Below are 22,198 nucleotides of genomic sequence, written 5' to 3' on the forward strand. Positions count from 1 at the left end.
CTATATAAATATATTGCGATTATTATCTAAAATTTTTCTTTCGTCGGTTTAGTTGTGCGCCTAACAGTTGCGCGCAGCTCTGTTCTGGTTGCTCGCAGTCAAAGTATCTCTTTTACACTCTTACGAAATCTCGTAAGAAACTGTCAACGCAAGAGTGATGAGAAAAACAACAATATTTCTCTCTCGCTCATCAGCTGAATGCTAGGGTAGCTTGCTTCGTGTTTGCCCGTTCAAACATGGCCAAATTTTTCACAAACGCAACCAGCATTTAAATTTTATCATTTTCGGTTAACGTAAGACATTGTAACTGTGTTGTTTGTAAGTCTGTACGTAATAGGACAAAACAAATGTTATCTAAGCAAAGAATAAAAGCATAAACATAAAAAACTTACACGTGCTTACACTGTCAATAATATATGATTTACCTTTGCGCACAACTATATTAAACTGGAAAACGAAATATTTTCTCGGGAAGCACAATATAGTATAAAGGTATAGAAATCACTCGGAAAACCGGAAATGGAAAGAAGGTCCTGCGGGCCGAATGTCATATACCATTCGACTCAGTTTCGTAAACTGAGCATTTTCTGTTGTGTGTGTGTGTGTGTGTGTGTGTGTGTGTGTGTGTGTGTGTGTGTGTGTGTGTGTGTGTGTGTGTGTGTGTGTGTGTGTGTGTGTGTGTGTAAGTGTATGCAACGCTTTTAAACTCACTCACTTTTCTCGGGAATGGCTGGACCGATTTTAATGTTCTTAGTGTCAAATGAAAGGTCTAGGTGTCCCATAGGTCGCTATTGAATTTCATACTGATCGGACTTTTAGTTCAAAAGTTATGTTAAAAAATACGAAAAATATGGGACTACATTATCTTATAGGTACCTAAACTGATTTGAACAAAATTGATTGCATATAAAAGGGGAGCCTTTCAAAACCTTAACTTCCAAATTTCATGATGATCGGGCTTGTGGTTTGAAAGTTACATAAAGAAATGTGATACAAAAGTATTCAAAACATATTTTTGTTACATATAAGCATTAATTCAATGGGAAATACTTTACAATTTATTGCTATTTGAAAATTACTGTTGGGATCTGTCAAACGCAACCGAGTTATTGAAAATCGGATGATTCCTTCAAAAGTTATTCAAACTTTAACCACATGCATGTATGTATGTATGTATGTATGTATGTATGTATGTATGTATGTATGCATGTATGTATGTATGTATGTATGAATGTGTGTATGTATGAATATATATATATATGTATGTGTGTATGTTTGTATGTTTTGTAATTTGCATTGAAATACAGGAAAAGTGAACTGAAATACAAGAGCAATTCCAGCTCAACTAACAAAACGGTTTGATTCGACTATTTTTGATTGAAATGAATTTTGCCGATATGTTGGATACCACGCAAGGATTCATTTTCCATGAAACTTATTTTTTTCGTCAAGCGTTGAAATGAGGTTTTATAATGTTTTTAAAAATTAATGTCTCAAAACCTACTTATTCATTCAAATAACGTCAAACAAAATGTTATCGAAAATTAAGTGTATTTTCAATAAAAAATTATACTGAAAGAAAAAATTTCAAAATTTCATGAAAACCATAACAAATTATCATAAAATGAGAATTGTCTCAAAACATGCTCCCTCAGATTTGTCCCATATTTTTTTAAAGATAGCCTAAATTATACTCTAAAATCTGGTGAAGAGCTATCGAAAAGAAATTTTGGTTTCAAATCGAAATAAAAAGTATTTGGTGGCACTGCCGTTAAAAAAATAATTTTTTCTAAGGATTTTTTGAACAATTTTCTTTGGAAATGTGAAGATGATTTTTTCTTAAACCAAATATTTCCGGAAATATAAGCAAAAGAAAGTAAGAGGGTTTAACAAAAATTTCTCTTCTGTGAAAAGGAAGATGCTCCCCCAGATAACACAAAATCGTAATAGAGAGTTCACATTAAATCGTTTTCATGCCAATTTCAGATTGGAAGTGTATAATGATTAGAGTATGTCAAACCGAAGTGAACAATAAGTTGTTTTGCAGTCGTGCGTGTCTTCATATACAATTCATGACTGTGAATTATAAAGAAGTATAGACGATTGCAGCATTTGATTATATCTTAATCATATATTCAGGAGTATTTAGTTGCGTGTTATAAAAACTACGCAAAATAGAATTACAAACAGTTGTCAAAATTCTCGCACGTATATCTCCTCCAGTTTGGTACATATACCCAAGCAACCAAAAGTTCGAATATTACTTGACACGCGAACTCGAAAGTTCATAATTAGTTCAGATTCAGTTCCGTGGAACTTTCTTGCTGATTAGTAGTGTATATCAAGTATACGTGGTACTAAATGCTTTAAGAAGTGCTGCGAGTACTTCATAGATACTTCAAAGCTATTAGCATGCTACATGAAGTTCTGAAGTAACTTTAGTTGCTAACAAGTTCTGCGTGCTGCTTTTTTGTTTATATTTCTGGTGATCAAACCAGCAGAACCTGAAACTATTGGAGATTAATTATTTTTATTTCACTTGAATAAATTTAATCCTCGCACATTTCTAATTACAAATATAAATTATAATGTAATGCTCTTCATTATTGTGTTGTGTTGTGTAGCATATGCTGTCGGTATATCACTACTATAGTTAATTGCCTGGTTCCAAACTTTATGTTCTATAATTAACTCGCGCTGCATAAAGCTGCTGCAAGTTCTAAAACGAACTTTTACTTAACAACTCATTGGCAAAATTCACATCGCTTGTATACGGCAAAGGTGACGCAGTGGATCGGTATAGGTTTGCAACGCGGAACACCCGGGTTCAAACCCAACAGCAGGCAAATGCAACGAATATAGAAGTTAGGTAGAAATATAAAAATAGAACATAGAAGTGCTGCTAAATTTGTTTTTTCTTAGTTTTTGACAGTTTATTTCGAAGCTGCTTAGCGTTCTATGCAGTGGACCCAAGACAGCTTGAAAGTTCGGTTAATTACTTAAAAGTGACGCTGCTTAGCAAGTTATAGATTGATATACATAAAGCTGTTTAACCCTTGTTAGACACCATTATTCGAACTTTTGGTTACTTGGGTATGTTCTTATATGGCGTGAAATATAACTTTTGACGTAGGACTACGTCTTACGGCAAGTTTTGAGATAGGGTGTCATTCCAAAAAATCGAAAAATGCGAGCGTCACGAAAAATGAAAGGTTTTGAGCGCTAATAGCTCAGCGGTTTTCCTATCGATTTTCAATATTCTTACACCAATCGATTGGAAAATCTTCTAAGAAATGACCCAAATGAAGAAAAGTATGGATTCTTGATGTTGAACTATTGAAAAATTGAAAATAACGAACCTATGTTTTACCAGGATTCTCGCTTCGTGATTGGTTGGAAGATTCTTTGCGATGATCTAAACCTATACCAATTTGATATCTGTGCTTGGGAAGTAAGCCAAAACAAGTGACAAAGTTTCCTCATTTCAACAAGATTTCTTAACACCGCGGTTAAACCTAGACCATTTTGATGTCCTTGCTTGGGAAGTACGCCAGAGAGAGTAACAAAGCCCCCTCGTGCCAACAGATTTCTTACGAACGCGATTAAACCTAGTCCAATTTGATGTCTGTGTTAGGGAAGTGTGCCAGAAAAAATGTCACAAGTTTGTTGTCCCAACAGATCGCAAATTCTTGACTGCGAGACGATTAAACCTAGGCGAATTTGATATCTGTGTTGGAAAAATGTGCTACAGCTGTAGTGTTCGGTTATAATATGATGAATGAATACGCATGCTTGCCGTTTCATTAGAAGTGTAGTGAAAAGATGTGCTGCTGATAAAATAGGATTGAATTGGTAAAATCCCTTCAACGCGGGGAACCATGGGTAAAAGAAACTATCTTTAATTTCTGTAAGGTAGCAGGAAAGCAATAGTTTGTGTTCTTGATTTTGTTAAATTGTTTTTAAATGCAAAATATTTTGAGAATCGAACTTATGCAATGTTACTACTTTGATAAATGTTACATACAACGCATGTAGCGTGTATATATGTTGCATATAGCATGTATACATGAAGAATCGAATGATTACAAGCATGAATACATGCTATTATCACTACAAAGAGACTTACGTAGTCCTGCGTCACCTATATATGCGGTCGTGTCTTGTACACAACCCCTCTGATTTTTTCGTTCAGATATGATTTCGTATATCTCAGTTGCAATTGAGATACCGTGGACCCCCGTTCGTTTGACCATTTTTAATCTGAACACTTTTTAATTTGAACCCCGTTGGTTTGCACGACATGCAAATTGAAAATGGTTCAAATGTCATTCTCAACATGACATCATTTGTTTATGCAGACAATGCACATAAACACGATTTGTTTGTACTGACCTAGCGTGTTTAATCGGTTTCACATTTCGTTTTTCTAACGATTACGATAGAAATCCGATCGGAAAATGCAATATTCGTACTTGCAGCTGCCAACTAAAACAAACCACCAAAACAATAACAAAGAGCAGGGCGGCCAGTTCACACAGGTTTCAGCATATTTCGGGTTACCAGTTGTTCAAATTAAAAAGTAACCCCGTTAGTTTGCGTGAGGAATCGTTCAAACGAACAGGGGTCCACTGTATACAAACCAAATGGTTAACTGGGCATTAACCGTGAGGAGGACCAACCGGTGCCAATTTTGGGAATTGGAAAAAAATACTTCTTCATTACTTTCCCTTACCGTTCCTTCATCAATTGTAGAACCTTAGTTTCAAAAAAAAATTAGAGAGTTTGTGTACAAGACACGACCGCGTATATAGGTGACGCAGGACTACGTAAGTCTCTTTGTAGTGATAGTAGCATGTATTCATGCTTGTAATCATTCGATTCTTCATGTATACATGCTATATGCAACATATATACATGCTACATGCGTTGTATGTAACATTTATCAAAGTAGTAACATTGCATACGTTTAATTCTCAAAAGATTGTGCATTTGAAAACAATTTAACAAAATCAAGAACACAAACTATTAGCTTTCCTGCTACCTTACTGAAATTAAAAAATTTTTTTTTATTACCCATGGTTTCCCACGTTGAAGGGATTTTACCAATTCAATCCTATTTTATCAACAGCACATCTTTTCACTACACTTCTAATGAAACGGCGAGCATGCGTATTCATACAGAGTCGTATTATAACCGAACACTACAGTTGTAGCACATTTTCCCAACACAGATATCAAATTCGCCGAGGTTTAATCGTCTCGCAGTAAAAAATTTGCGATCTGTTGGGACAACGAACTTGTGTCATTTTTTCTGGCACACTTCCCTAACACAGACATCAAATTGGACTAGGTTTAATCGCGTTCGTAAGAAATCTTTTGGTACGAGGGGGCTTTGTCACTCTTTCTGGCATACTGCCCAAGCAAGGACATCAAAATGGTCTAGGTTCAACCGCGGTGTTAAGAAATCTTGTTGAAATGAGGAAACTTTGTCACTTGTTTTGGCTTACTTCCCAAGCACAGATATCAAATTGGTATAGGTTAAGATCATCGTAAAGAATCTTCCAACCAATCACGAAGCGAGAATTCTAGTAAAACATGGGTTTATTGTTTTCAATTTTTCAATAGTTCAACATCAAGAATCCATACTTTTCTTCATTTGGGTCAATTCTTAGAAGATTTTCCGATCGATCGATTCCGAAGCTATTAGCGCTCAAAACCTTTCATTTTTCGTGACGCTCGCATTTTTCGATTTTTTGGAATGACACCCTATCTCAAAACTTGCCGTAAGCCGTAGTCCTACGTCAAAATATTAATATATGCCTGACCGCATTTCAAGGTCATGACTAAAATCACGAGGTTTGGTCAATATTTTGATCAAAATTATACGTAGAATTTGATTTTGTTTGAGTTTTATGGAAAGAAAGTAAAACTTGGGTATTTTAGAAAATTTTGTCAAATTTTAAAGATTTTTTCTAAATTCGAAGGAGTGTCCGTATCGATAACATTTCGCCAGATTAGAGCATAATTTAGGCGATATATTAAATATTGACCTCATTTCTAAATACGCCCTTTTGAACAGTTATGCTTGACGAAAAAAATTAAGTTTAATAAAAAATAAATCCTTACGTGGTATTCAATAGATCAGCAAAATTTCATTTCAATTAAAAATAGTCGAAACAAAAATGGCTCTTTTTCCAGCGTTTTAAGCAGGAAGTGCTCTGAAACATTTCAATCGTAATTTTCTTCCCTTACTGTTACTCGCAACCGGAAATGTTTGTGGCACTTTGGTTTTTGAATTATTGATTTACTTCCCTATTCATTCTGGAGTCTAGTAAGGAAAATACAATAGTTGCTCGCAGTAACCAGTAAATTGAAGTTTAAAAATATGGCTAATTGAATTATAGATACATATTCAGATACTAAGAAATAAAAAATGATCTAGTAGAAAGGCCGGGCCACGCCGCTAGGTGGATTAATTCGGGGTTTTGGTTCGTGAACACTCTGGGGGTTAAATTTTTGGTGAACCACCATTTGGACTAGGACATTACTCTTACTACAAACAACCCTGGCGTTGCCCATAACCTATATCAAAATTTACTGTCGTATGAGGTTCGGTTTATTCTATTGCCAAGATTTAGCGTTCGACGGGGAATCATTTCGTTACCAGGTATAAAGTCGCTTTTTAATTAAAAGTTATTATTTACTTTGAGTGTCTTAACCAAATCTGCACTAGGAGTTAAGGTTCGTTTGTTAAAAAAATATATGTATTAATGAGTGTTCCTCATGCGAGCATTATATGCTTCATTGACGTTTGTTGCTGTTACCAGTCACGGCATTTTATAAAAAGATTTTTGGTTAAAATAAAAAAATAAGTTACGCACAGGATTGCACCTTTACAGAGCAACGGATGAAAATCACAACAAAAAACGAAAATATAAAATGGCCTCAGACTATTTTCGCCCGACTCGTTTCTGAACGCGCTGTAGCTATGCTGTAGCGGCTACAGTAAAAAGGCGAAAATTGTGGGTTGAGAATGAATGAACTACATACATACGCTGCCAGCACGAAATTGAACCAGCCCCGACAAAACTGTTCCTTTCCCGTTTTCCCCCGTGGGTCACACCGATCTTGCCTCTCATTTTTTCCCACGATCGGCGTGATGGTATTGGTGACCATTGATGGATATACGGGAACGGCGGCTGTGAAACCTGCTTGAGCTCTGTGGCTGGCTGCCGCTTTGCTTTGCAGTTCGCTTGATGGGTACACATTTTTCTTTGGTGTGTGGTGTGTGTCGACCGTGTCGACAGCAGCAGCGAGCGAACGAAGCTGGCACATCATCAGAAAGGCGCAGACACTGCACACAGGATAGAGCGATAGAGGAGGCGAATGAAACTCCTCGCATACAACGACCACGACGGAGAAGAAGAAAAACTGGCGAGCTCGCAGCTCCGGACATACTATTCTGTGGCAGCAGAAAAAGACATTTTTCGTTCAAATTCGTCTAGTTTTCCTAAGTTTTGCGTGACATCGATGCAGTTGCAGTATAGTTACGGTGAAATATTGTGATAGTTTTTAGTGTTGAAGGGTTTTCGCGAGGAATTTTCAATGCTAAAATTCGTAGCAGCAGGAGGAGACTGAGCGAAAAAAAAATAAGAAGTCGATACACATACGAGGAAGAAGAAAAGCGGCCAGAGTGAGTGTGTGAATTTAGAAGAGATTCGACGAGCCTCGATTCAAGAACAGAGAAAAAATATATATTTCTGGAGAAGAAATATCGGCAAACCTTCAATGGGTCGGAACTGGGATTCGTGTTTTTTGAGGGAGATTTCGCCAGTGATGGCGGCTGATCGATAGTTGTCGAAAAGCCGTGGGCGTGTAAGTGGACCAACTGTTATCAGCAGGTGAATATTTGGCGCTGGCTCCTCAATGAATTTAATTCCTCTTAGCGTACTGTTGCTACCATACGTGCCAATAAAAAATCTTCCACATGTGTACCCAGCAAGAATTTTAATAAAGCAGTACTTTTTTACATTTTATACTTCCAATCTGGTTATTCAGTCTTATAGCCGTTTAGGATTTTGTTTTGCAGAACACTGTGGAGTACAATGATTCACCCTTTTACCGAAGGGCAAGTGCGAGATTCGGTGATCCGCCCGTGCTTTGTCATGTGTATCAAACAAGATAGAAATCTGTGGCTGTGAAGCAAAAATTAAAAAAAAATCTCAGGGCCTTTTAAATGTACGATTTTCTGGTAAGTGAGCTGTGGCAACGAAATACTAAGTCTTTTTACTAGTGTGGTTACAAGGCAGATGAAGAAAATGGTGACGAAGCTCTGAAAAACTTCGAGTGTGGATGGAAACCATTAAAAACACGTAGGGAAGTGAAACAGAAAAAGGCTGCGAAGCTAGCGGAGGAAAAGTTGACAGATTGCGAGTGTATTTGCGTTGGTGTTAGTGTGTCGGTGTGTATGTGCGCGGCAGTGATATAGGGTTTACTGCTGGGGAGAATCGATTTTTCCCTCGGCGACTACGTTGGAGTAGGCCTATATTGCAGCCAGCGATTCTCCCTTCAATGGGGGAAATCCTCGACTGGAAGGATTTACTGTGGAGGGGAAAGCAGCAGGAAGTGTGAAACGGAAGCAAACCAGAGTTGGTGGTAGAAACAGAAATTCATCAAGCGGACACGTACGCATACAGAACCGCACAGATGTGACCCCAACCTCGCCGTAATATCATCATGCAGATTAATGGGGACGATAGCTCACGCATTCGCAGTTTAACTCCTTGCATAGGCAGAAACCCGATATTCGCTAGTTTATTTAAATTATCGACACCATAGTCCGTGCAGATATATAAGCAGACTTTTATAGTCCAATATGACACTCGATAGAATCCAGACGGTTCAACACATCCGTCTATAAGTCTGAGGAATCACGTAGCAGTCAAAATAATTAATTGATAATGTCCTCTTCCAGTGAAAATTAAAGTCGCGGTATAGCGATTCACCGAGGGCTGATGAATAAAACGAATATCAATAAGAAAAGCAACGAACATCACTCGAGTCGGACATTCCACGGTGGAAAAAGAGGAAAAAAGGCGAGCTACACTCACACCAATAGAACCTACATACGGTTGTAATCTCGCGCTGGAGCAAAACAAATTAAAGGTATTAAATAAGTGAGAAAGAGAGAGAGAGAGCACGAACCGCAGACTGAAATCCTACACACATTCTTAGTCGTTCACCCTGCCACATATCTTGTGAACCGCGCGATCGACTGCGGCTTGCGCCACCGAAGGGCTCTATCAAAGCCCAGTTCCGTTTTGGTTCAAGGACCATGTATATTATCAATCCCACCAGCGGCAAGGAAATCCCAAACAGTTATCCAACCAGTTCTAGCGCCGGAAGCAACTCGTCAAACAGTAGCAGCAGCAACAGCATTATCAATAATGCTAGCTCACATCAGCAAGAGATTATCAGCCAAATCCTGACAAAATGTGCCACGATGACCGATGAAGTGGCCACCAGTGGTACAACCGCAGCTACCACCGTCAATGGTACCGCGACTATACTGCTTTCTCCGTCGCACCACCACTCCCATCACCATCAGTCACTTCCTGCCGGAGTTTCGCCCCAATCGTCGCCTGCTTCCACGTCGTCCAGTGCGTCGTCTCCGACGGCCGACGGTCCCCAACAGCTGCAGGCCAGTTTTGGCACAACCGGTCGGGAGAAAACGCCTGCCGCGGGTAAGCCCGGTGGCAGCGGAGCGGCGGCTGGTGGACAGAATGGAACGTCGGCTGCTAGCTCAATAGGAATATCTTTCGGCGCAGACGGGACCACTTCGAAGCACGCTCATGGCACCGGAAGTGGCGGCAAAGTTAACGGCAACGGTACTGCAACCGTCAGTGCCACCAACGCTTCTGGTGGTCGATTGCAATTTTTCAAAGGTAGGTTCTTTTTCATTTTAGTCTATTCGCATCACTCGATTTTTTTCAGTCAGTTGTATAGTTAATGTTTTTTAACGGAGAATGCTAAAAATAATGCAAGTCCTTTCCTTGAATTGATCAGAACAGTGAGGGTTAAATAAAGTTATTTAATTTTTACAACCCTCGAGAGCTCATTGCGATGTGATATTACTATTGGTAAGAGTAATATCTAGAGATACCTACCATCACGGTTGGGTCCGACACCATGCGCTTTTTGTCTGCTTCATAACTCAGGTTGCGGCGATCGCTTAACGAGACGTGGGCGGATTAACAATTTTCACTCATTTAGAGCAATCGCGAGGAGCGATTTCGGACGCTCCGGCCGGAGAACTGCTGCCGGTGCAACGGCACATGGACGTACGGCGGTCGGCGGTAAACAGCGCACTCGTAATGATGTGAAATTGAAACAGAATGGCTTGCGTAGGCCGCAGCCCTCATATGATATTAGAACCGTCGCAGATTACCGGAATGGGTCGTGTGCTTCGTTACTGCCACACTTTGTATGTAGCGCTGCAAGCAAACTGTGAGCCGCTGATAGATAGTACGCAAACCAAATAAGCTACTTTCGTGCACCTTCGTTAAGCGGTATTATTTTTGACGACTGGTAATAGTTAATAGGATTTTTTATTGAGATATTTATTTTGATTCGATGGACAAAAAATACCAGCATCAGAAGTCGCTTCTGTGCATAAATTTTTTAGCCTATGCTATGTTTATACGCTTTTATCAACAGCATAACTCGAAAACCGTTCACATTGAGTAATTTATTTTTTTAACAAAAATTTCTTCTACGAGAACGAATTGCGGTCATTCAGTAATCATGAATGTCGGCACTTCGATAAACACCTGAATGGTGACCGGGCGGCGAAAGCAGTTTCAACGGTGCAACATACGGAGGACAGGTACCAAGACCAACCCCAACGATAGACGAAGTTAAGGAGGCCATCATGCAGCTAAAGAACAATAAATCGGCTGGTTGTTGGCTGTTTGATGGCTGTTTGATGGCATCGGAGCGGAGCCTATTAAAATGGGTCCAGAAAAGTTTGTCTGCATCGACTTATTATTAGAATTTGGGATACAGAATCGCTACTGAAGTAGTGGAAAGATGGGATTATCTACTCGATATAGAAGAAGGGCGACAGGTTGGACTGTGAGAACTATCGTGCGATCACCGTTCTCAATGCCGCCTACAAAGTGCTGTCCCAAAACGTTTTCCGTCGTCTATCATCAATTGCGAACAAATTACTGGGAACTTATTAAACCACCTTGAAGGATGGTCAGCAACGGATCAAATATTTCCACCACGGCAGATCCTCCGAAAATGTCGTAAATACAGAATTTTCACCGGCAATTTGTTCGTTCTCTGGCAGAGAACATCTCTGGCAGTGACTGAACGGTAGTACACCAGATTAAGAATCAGAGTCTAGTAGGACAGAAGTATCTACCACTAAACATTGCTGACGAAATTTTTACAACAGCCAGAGTGGAAAATGCTGTAAGATCTTTTCAACCCTTTAAATCTGCAGGCGTCGATGGGATATTTCCAGCGTTGCTTCAAAAGGCTGTAGCAATCCTAATACCGATCCTTACTAAGGTTTTCAGCGCAAGCTTAAGGTTGAATTATATTCCATGGACATGGCGATTAGTAAAAGTCATCTTCATTCCAAAAGCTGGTAAGAGAGATAGAAGGAATCCCAAATCCTTCAGACCCATTAGTCTTTCGGTTCTGTTGAAGACAATGGAAAAGTTCTGAAGGATTACATCGATTCAACGTACACGCAATCATATCCATTCCATATCCATATCCAATATTTCAAGATGCATACCAAGCTGGCAGATCAACAGTCACAACGCTCCATTCGCTTGTGGGAAAAATTGAAAAATCCTTTTCTGTTAACCCTCTAACGGGCAACATCGTAAAAACGATGCGATCAAGCTAATGACTGTATTATCATGAAAGTACACTCAAAAGAACCTTATGTTCTGATTTTCATGCAAAAATAATTATCTGGAGGAGCGCCAGGTTAGAAAAAGTCCAATTTCTCTTTTTCGTTTTTCATGTCCAACGCTCTACCCAGATATTTTTTCAGTTCAAATACATTACAAAATTGATATAAAGCATGAAATTTACTCATGGAAAAGTTTTAAGGTCAATCATTTTGTTCTAGATGTGCTTTTTCATCAAAAGTAAAAATGGAAATATTCGCGCATTAATTAATTTCGAAATTTTTCGGAATTTTTGATTTTGAAAAATGATAACTTTTGAATGCATAGTCAGAATGTTGTGATATTAATATCAAAATGTTAAGAAATCTGTTCTGAACACATTTTGCGTATTGTCAATTCAAAACAAATTTCGTATGCGGCTTTGGAGCTCCAAAAGCGAAGGCCGTCTACAGACGGTCTTACCCGTTAGAGGGTTAAAGAACTCGCCCTTTGTTCCTTCTTGGACATTGAGGGAGCTTTCGATAATACTTTCTACACATCTATGGTAAATGCTATGAAACGAAGAAAATTCAACAAGTGCATTGTTGATTGGATTCATACAATGCTTGCAAAAACAGAAATCACTTCTAAGCTTGGTGGATTGTCTATAATGATAAAGGCTATGAAAGGTTGTCCTCAAGGAGGTGTTCTCATGGTAAGAGGAAAATTCGATAATACAGTTTCAGAAAGAATGCAACAGGCTCTGAAACATACCCAAATTTGGTGTAGAAAGGAGGGTCTTAGCATTAATCCGACAAAAGTCGTAATCGTCTCATTCACAAAGAGGAGGAAACTCAACCTGAAGCCTCTCAAGCTTGAAGACAGAGAAATGCAATTTAGTGAACAGGTCAAATTTCTAGGATTGGTCCTAGATGTTAAGCTTAACTGGAATGCACATCTCGACGCCGTGATAAGCAAGGCAGTCAGTGCATTATGGTTGTGCTTGAAAACCGTTGGTAGAAAAAGGGTTTTAAAACCAAAAATGATTATGTGGATCTACACGGCTATCATACGACCAAAAGTAACGTTCGCCTGGTTAGTGTGGTGGCCAAAAACAAAAGTAGTTACCACTGAAGCAAAACTTGCAAAACTTCAACGACTTGCGAGCATTGCAATAACGGAAGCGATGCGTAGCACTCCATCGACAGCCCTAGATGCAATTCTCAATCTGCTGCCTTATTGTATGAATTCGTACAAATAGAAGCGGAAAAAAGTGCTCTAAGGCTTGATAGGTTCAGGCATATTTCGGATCTTGCTGGTCACATGAATTTTCGGAAACTTTTCAAAATAGGGCCCTTGTTTAGTATGAACGGAGATTGGATGAATCCCGAAGGATAACTATGATACTACCTACAAGGTGTGTGAAACTTCGCGCCCCTACTGGGAGAGGGGAGTTCCTATGGTTCGTAAAGGCTCAACGATATTTTTCACGGATGCGTCAAAAATTGGTTCACAACTGGTGCTGGAATCTATGGCCCTGGAACAAAAATATCAGTGGCTATGGGACTATGGCCAACTGTGTTTCAGGCGGAGATCTTTGCAATAATTGAATGTGTAAATGTTTGCTTGAGAAGAAAATATAAACATGCAAATATATGCATTTTCTCTGACAGTCAAGCAGCATTGAAAGCGATAAGCGCTTGCAAATGCACTTCGAAACTAGTCTGGGATTGCATTCTTTCATTGCGGCAGCTATGCCAAATGAATACAGTAAATCTGTACTGGGTTCCAGGGCCTTGTGGCATTGAAGGCAATGAAATAGCAGACGAGTTAGCAAAAGCGGGCTTCAAGTAGGAATTCATCGGTCCGGAGCCTTTTTGCAGTATATCAAAATGCACAATCAAAATGGAACTTAAACGCTCGGAAGAACAAAAGGTGACGACCAATTGGATGGCTTTCAGAGGTTGTAACTAGTCAAAAAGATTCATTAATCCAAACGTAAACAGCACCGAAAAGCTCATAGAGCTCAACAAGAGAGCTCGGAGCCTCTGCTTTGCAGTTGTAGTGTGCTTTACATGAGCAGAGCTAAATTTCTTGACTAGAGATGCTTATCTCCTAGTGAAATTTAAATAATTTTATAATTTGTCTCGACACTACACATAAGAAGGCAACCCCTTTACAAGACTCGATCGTTTGGTCCCAGTAAGGTAACCTACCTAAACCTTTCTATTACATACAATCAAGGAAACTCGACTAGGATAATTCGGCATGGACAAAGCCGACAAAATAAGGACATGGAATGGTACCTAGAACAGGATGCTGCTCGATCAGTTAGAACCGCGAAAATTCGGCATCGTGGCACTGCAAAGGTTGCATGGATCTGTTGCAAAGGTGAGAAGATGTGGAGGAGCGGAAAGACCCAACGAGCTGGAAACGGGACATTAAGATCGTCATCTGGGATATGAATGCTCAGATTGGCAGGCGACTGGCGACTGGTGACTGGCGCTTAATAGACCAGTGATTGAACCCCGTAGAATACACACCGACACGAACGATAACGGTTAGCGATCCATCAACTTTGCAGCTTGCCGAGGGCTGGAGATCAAAATCACTTTCTTTCCCCGCATAGATATCTACAAAGCCACCTGGAGATCACCTGATCAACGAACATTAAACCAAATGCGGTGTGCGGTATCGACTCGGATCATTATTTAGTAGCAGTCATATGCGCTGAAAACCATCGACGGTATCTACTTCGCGACAAAGCCGTCCTCTTCGGTTAAACATTCGCCAATTAGCCAACCCGCAAGTTGCCGAGGACTCCGAGCGCGTACGGAATGAAGCTCTATCTTCCTATGTGGAGCTAAGTGCTTCAACCCTCGTAGACAGATGGAGCAAGAAACAATAGACCGTCAATGAGATCGCAACCGCGGTGCTAGGTGAAGAAACCTCGAGTGCACGAAACGATTGGTTTGACAGGGAATGCCAACAACTGATAGAAAAGGAAAAAAGAGCTTAGAAAAACTATCTAAGCAATGCTACCAGGGAGAATTTGGCCCACTAGAGAAGAAAGAAGTGTCAGAAGATCGTGAAAAGCTAGAACAACTGGCATAAAGCATATACATCACCGAAGCCTGATATGTGTAGGGACGACGAAGGAAACCTGATCACAAACAAGCGTGAGGTGGTTGATAGGTTGTTCGATGGACACCTCAATGGTCATATAACAAAAGGAGACGGAACGGAAGCTAAACTAGAGATGCCTACAAACGATAATAGCGTTTCGGCTCTCGATCTCGAAGATATCCGGCGAGAAATCGGTCAATTGAAGAATAATATAGCTGCCTGCAAGATCCGACTCCCGCTCTGTTCCGTTTATAAAAAAGTTGATCGGCTCGATTGATGTAATGACGGTAATCAACGCCGCCTATCAAGGGGCTCTCACAGATTTGGTTACATCGTCTATTCCCAATAGCAAGAGAATTCGTAAAGCAGTGTCTGGCGGGTCTTATGAGGGCTCGTGCTACTACGTATCAAATTTTCACTCCGACAAATCCTTCAGAAATATCGGGAGTACAAAGTCGATATTTGTATAACGCGGGTAATTGGGACCGCGTTATAAGAAGGGCGTTATACAAGTACACGTAGCATATGGAAATTGAGTTAATTGGGGCTATACCTGAATTTTACGAAATTTTGAATCAACACGACCATGGTTCCTTTGGGAAAGATGTCAAGTATGTATTTTTCCATCTTACAGTTGCTTGGCGAGACAGAAAAAATCCCCTCTTGGTCTTCCAGAGCTTCCGGAACATCCAGTAAATTTTCATTTCTGTGAAGTCTTCTCATAGCTTCTAAATTCTTTTTAAAGTCCCTTTGGCTTATTATGTGGCATAACATCAGTAAAGTAAACAATACGTGCTATTGAGAAGCCAACATGCGATTCTCAGACAAATACGGAACATCCGTAAAAGTGGTCAACGAACGAAAATTGTTCTTTGAGTTTGGAATTATGTTCATTCAACCTCGAATTGAACTATGTGAAAAAGGAATATAAATTCAGCGGTTTATGACTTAACCTGGCCATTATGAAATGCATCAAAAGATCCGACATTAAATGATTAAATTTGATGATCAAGGGCATCGAACTGCTTATCACGTTGACGAAAGCAACAAAATTTTCGTTGCCTGTTCGCTCTTACAAGAAGCTCCATTCTGAATTGTCCAGGAAAAGGTGAAAACAAAAGCAATAACACTTCTCTATCACTTTTTCTCAGGCAAAACCTACAAAAATATTAGATACCGTCAACCTGGATTTCGGAATGGCCATGGCTAACTACGATGGTTAGATTTCTGTTAAAATTTTGCCAGAAGTGCACAATACTTGGTGAAGAGCTTATACTAAAGTTGATATATTTGCTATTAGATTTGTAAGTATAGTAATTGTTACCGAAAGTTCAGTTTACTATACCACATCTATCAAATTACACTAGCAAAACTGGTAATTTCAACAAACTCGCGAAATAACCTCGTTTATTTGTCATCGAACATTTGCAGTATTCCGAAATGTTTTATATCAAACCTTTTTCAAATTGCAGCGCGGACTTCAACATGAATTTTCACTTATTGTTCACTTTGACGGCAAATCCTAATTTTCCAGTGAACGTTTTGGCGGCCATGTCGAGTCGTGAGCGGCCTATTTAGTTGAGGATTGCTGATATTCCATTTCATTTTGAACTGTTACAAATTAAAAAAAACTTGCATTTCCAGTGACCAATTTCAGGTAAGCTTTGAATTTTCTCCCGGTAAACCATCCAATGGCCAAATTGAGTCACAAATAGTCGAAATATACTTCTAGTGTAGTCAAATTACACTCAAAATATTCACGATATATTCTGAATTTTTCGGAGGACCACCTTATGGCTTTCTAAGGTCGCTTATTTATTACTTTTTTTTTTAATTCGTATCAATTACCCGACTTTAGTTACTTCAAAAATATTTTACCAATTTTAACCCACTTAACCAATACGAAAATTTCAACGGATACTCCGGAATCTCCAGCAGGCCAACCCGTAACTTTGTGGTTTCCGTATATCACTTAGAGAGTCAACTGTTATATGCCCTACAACTTCTTAAAAGACACCACGGTTATATCTGTTCAAAATCGCTCAAAATTCGAGTTTAGCCCCAATTAACTCAATATCCATATGCTACGTATATTTGTTATACGCGGAAAACCGCGTTATACAAATATCATGGCACCCGCGCTATAGAAATCCGCGTTCTACAAATCCGCGTTATACAAATCTCTACTGTATATAGAATCTCTGGTCACCGCTGACAATAAGGAGTAGTAAGGAGATTCAACGACGCATTCAAGCTGGAAGTCGATCCTACTTTTCCCTCCGCAAGACGCTTCGATCAAGGAGCGTATGCCGACGCACAAGTCCTTTACGGACTTGAGACTTGAGTAACTTTGCTTACGTAAGACATACGTGCACTTGCCGTATTTGAACGAAAGGTGTTGCGGACTATTTTTGGCAGAGTACAAACGGGAAGTGGAGAGTGGCATAGGCGTAAGAATCATGAGCTGCAGGCAGTACTCGGAGAGATTCCCATCCCAACACCTGGCAAAAGTTGGGACTCTATAATGAACCTGTCACGTCGCAAGGATACCGGACGACAGTACGATGGAAATGGATTTTATATGCATTTTTGTCGCTTAGGGTTGCTTGCTAAACTATTGAAAGGGTCAAGCATGCATTTGCTATCAATCAGTACAACTTCGTAATTAAATAGCTTAAAAGAAAATTTCTATTTTTATATATTTTTTGTTTTGTTTTCACATTTGTGAATTTGGAATTTGAATCAATTCCAAGGGGGCGAGGATGAGGCGTAAAATCCCCTCGCTGTCCGTCATCTGTTGTCATCATCACTCACAACGGCGGCAGCTTCTTCCCAGCTTGTTGAGAAAAGTAATCGATGCCGAACGAGATGAGAGACTCCCGATAGCAATAATTTAACGAACGAACGGTTTAGTAGCTGGCTGGGGTGGACGCTGAACGTAGTTTCGAAACCAACTTCGAGCCCCAAAGTTCATGTTGTTTTGAAATCTACACACTGAAACCCACTACCGGTGCTCTATGCACTGTTGCTTCGCTAGCAGAGCTGTCTTTTCCGGTTGGTGCCCTCGCGTTTGACTTGTTTGTGATGGCGGACTGGCTGGATAGTTCGCTGAAGGGGAGAGAGGGTAAACGTAAACAGCACCGCCACTCGAAAGAAAACAGTATTGTTCGGAGTCGAAGGTGCGAGGGATCATTAATATGTGAGAATTGGCGCGCGAGTGGCATGTAGGGAATAAGAACAATACACACTTTTCCAACTGGCTGCTTTTTTCTCTTCACCGATCTCCGGTCCCGGTTGGGTTGGGTCGGGACCCGCAGAACACAGTAACACGTACGCGGCGTGGATGATTCTTAGTCGCTGAAATGGTGCTACGGGCTACGAAACTAAAAATAATGAGAATTCGAACCAGCGAAGTGATTTTAATTTTTATTTGTAGAAACGAGAATAATATTGCAGCGATAGGAACAAAACGGCACACTAACGACGGATTGCTCATTATGCTTGCAATATGGCTCTACATCGAGGGGTTCATCCACAACACGGTAAATAACGATCGGACCAGACTGAAAGGGCATCCCCCTCGCTTGGATGAAAGCTCTTCGACGTGTTCCGGGGGCAGCAAGTAGGCGCAGTAGTCTAATTTTGAACTTTACGCATCGCTGCTCGTTTCTGAAAGTCCCACCGGGCAGAGGGGTAAGATTTGTTGACGATCGTACGGGCACACGCCGAAAGCGGGCTTTCCGTGAAAAGGCACGAGCGTGGCGGATCATGTTAGCATGGTGCGATCCGCACCGGAGAAATTCGTGGCTGCTGTGTTTCTCCTGCTCGACTGTTTATACGGATACTTTTTTAGCAGACGGCAGTCAAAGAAGATGATATGATTATGTTTGTTGTATGTATGTACTATTATAGTTATTATTCGCTATTATGAGGTATTATACGAAAAACGAAGCAGCGAAACTACGCTCTCTCCTTGCACCGGAGAATCCGCCGTGACGGTGAACTAGCACTAGCGCGGCTGCACGCGAGAGCCAAACCACGGTAGTGTATTTACTTCGCGCGGTACCACGCAACTCTTCAAGTCAATAGCTAAGCCAACAACTACCCGGCAAAAGGTGGCCACAATTCCGGCAGCAAATAATGGCAGGAATAATGAACCATTACGAGCAATACCCCTAGTAGTGGGTTTTGTATCTCTGCTACCGGCTTTAGCCCAGAGCAGTAACCGAATTCGGTCATTCATCTTGATAAAACAAACCTCATACCTATGTCTGTTTTCCTCCGCAGACATGTATTTAAAAATAATGTTGAGTTAGTATCGTGACGTATTCGAGCCACGTATACGCGTCCTTCTTGGATTTGGAACAAATCCTACCTTTTTTTCAAATGCCTCGTTGGTGTCAACCTCTCTTTGTTTTTTTACTTATATCTACGGTAACATTAGGTTTAGAAACTAACTCTTTTTTTACATTGTCACAGGAATTATTCAAGGCTTTGCCGAATATTTTTTTAATCCGATTTGAAAATTAAATTTGCGTTTTTCTCCCGATTAGTATCATTTTATCTTAAAAATCCCAACCCTGTTCGATTAATTCAACTACTCATGTTGCCAGTATTCGGTTAAAAATTACCCGAATATTTTTTTTTGTTATTCGATGAGTTGAAGCTTGAATTATTCGAACAATTAACGGACATCTCTAAGTTGATGCCCTGAAAGTAAACTGTATCAAAAAACTGTACAACTTCGCGCTTCGTCACTATAATGTAAACAAATCTAAAGCCACGTACGAAAACGTAGGTATTCTTGAATTGGCTGAAGGCATTTATTTTGGTTCATCGTACCACACCAGTTAGATGATGGTAATTTTTTACCTATTTTATCGTATCGTGTCTGATAACTATTAAGACAGGGCATAGAATTAGAAAAACTCACAAGATGCAGTGAACATTCGCTTACTAATGTGCCCAGACTTGTTCAACTTATTCAAAAATGCTTCTTACTAGTGAGCAGAACAGTGTCTTTAGGGGCGTACACGTCGCGGAATTCACCGGCATTACGACGAATAAAACCAAACATGGCGAATGCTTTGGAAGATGTCAAACTGATGTGCTCGTTAAAACAAAGCTTGCAGGTTGCAGCTTATTGTCACTCCCAAATCGTTTATCGACGCTACACGATCCAAGTTGAGACCGTTTACTTTGTAGTCATAGTCACTCATAGATAGTTCAGATCCATTCGCGCTTTGATAAAACTTATAATTTTGCACTTCGTCCCATTCATTTCCATGCCATTTAAGACACGCCAACTGGCTACGTTATCTAAGTCTAACTGCAAAGCAGCGGAATCGATCGATCAGTGAGCTGACAGTCCGGTAGAATTTCAAGTCGTTGCTCAAACCATTTACGAATAAAATGAAAATTAAGGGGCCAAGATGACTACTTTGCGGCACACCAGATGGAGTTGAAAAATGGCCTGCTATGACCGATCCTAGTTTCACGACAGCAGATCTATCCGATTGGTATGATTGCAACCAAGATTTTTCAATTTTTTCAGGATTAATCAATTCATGGGGCACCTTATCGAATGCTTTGGCATTATCTAGAGGAATGTCCCCGGTTATGAAACAGGTTTTGTTTTTTGGTCATAGGTTTTGAACGGATTATTTAATTCCATATCTTTTTAAAGCATTTGAAAGACAAAAAATCATCTAAATCTAAATTGTAATCAATGTATGTAAAAACAGGAAGTTCAAGATCTCAAATATGCAGATTTGGCTCTCATGTGCCTGAAAAGTGTGTTGAAAATGTTAGTGATCATTAAAGTATTAAATAATCGTTTTTCTGAATTTTTCATAACCGGAGAACTTCACTGTTTCACAACCGGGGCGAACGACGAGTTTGTAAAAATTTATGTAAAATTTTTTGAGTAAATTATTTCACTTAAAATTTGTCTGCATAAGGAAATAGAGGTCCAAAACTAAGGTTATATGCATTTTACTGCCTTTTTCTATTTTATTTGATAGACAAAAAAATCAATCCCGAAATATTCCAAAAAACTTTTTCGAGCAGGTTTTTCGATTGTCAGACAACAGCGAATCAAAATAGGTCGGTAATTTTTAACATCGTGGGCATTTCTGGCTTTCCGGATTTTATAAGTTATTGTTTCATTGCCGATTAATCAATCAAAACATCTTTAAACATATTGATTTACAACTGTTTATTGTCCTCGTCCTCGTTATCGTCGTCATCCTCATCAGCATAGAGTTCGGATGGCTCATGCTGTTTCAAGCAGTCGTCTCCATCCAACTCTATCTTGGACCACTCCTCGCTAATTTTTCAGCTATCTCAGATGTCGCAAATCGCTTTCGACCTAGTCGAGCCATCTTGCAGGATAGGTCCCTCTGTTACTGGTGTCGGTGAGGAAGTATCTGGCCCACTGTAGCCTACTGACTTTCGCTAGATGTACAATAAATGGAAATCTCTCCAAGCAGTGCCTGTAACTCGTCATTCATATGCCTTCGCCACTCTCCGTTTTCCGTTTGTATTCCGCCAAATATCGTCCGCAACTTCCACTCGAACACAAGGGTGCGTATGTCCTCGATTAACAGCGTCACAGCTTGAAGTCCATAAAGACCTCTAGTTTGTCGCCGTCAAAGGTTACCATCCATGGGATGCGCGTTTGTCTCCTTTGAGCTTCTTCCTTTCATATATTTGGTGTTTGACACATTTTTAGCCCTATCCTCCTATACTCCGGTCGATTTTAGTCTAGTGTAGATTGGCGTCGCAAAGTTAGCAAAGTTATCTGTAAAGCCTAGGAGTTGGCTAAAATCGTACCTCTCGTTTCGATACCCGCTCATGGTATCAGCCCCTCAAGAGCGATGTTGAACAGCATGCGCGATAAGCCGTCATCTTGTCTCAAACCTCGCCGCGTCTCAAAAGAACTCTAGAGTGTCCCCGAGATGCGCACAAAACACATCACTCGATCTAATGTAGCCTCTGATCAGTCGCGTCGCTTTATCCGGAAAACCGTGTTCGTGTAGTATTTGCCATAGCTGATCGTTGATCGACTCTACCTGCTCTGAAGTCAGTAAAGATGTGATCTATTGGCACGCGGTATTTTCGACATTTCTGCAAAATATGTCGGAAATTTAGTCCGCAGTGGC

General features: G+C 40.1%; 1 protein-coding gene across 1 annotated transcript in view; it reads left to right on the top strand.

Moving 5' to 3' along the window:
• Positions 1-7,360: 7,360 nt before the first annotated feature.
• LOC128734240 (protein hairless) overlaps positions 7,361-22,198 on the top strand; it is a 48,945-nt gene continuing 34,107 nt past the window's right edge. The window contains exon 1 of the mRNA XM_053828353.1: positions 7,361-9,944. Coding sequence (XP_053684328.1) covers positions 9,335-9,944 — 610 coding nt within the window. The 5' untranslated portion in view covers positions 7,361-9,334. The remainder of the gene's footprint in view (positions 9,945-22,198) is intronic.

This window comes from Sabethes cyaneus, chromosome 1, assembly GCF_943734655.1.
Source record: "Sabethes cyaneus chromosome 1, idSabCyanKW18_F2, whole genome shotgun sequence".
NCBI lineage: Eukaryota > Metazoa > Arthropoda > Insecta > Diptera > Culicidae > Sabethes > Sabethes cyaneus.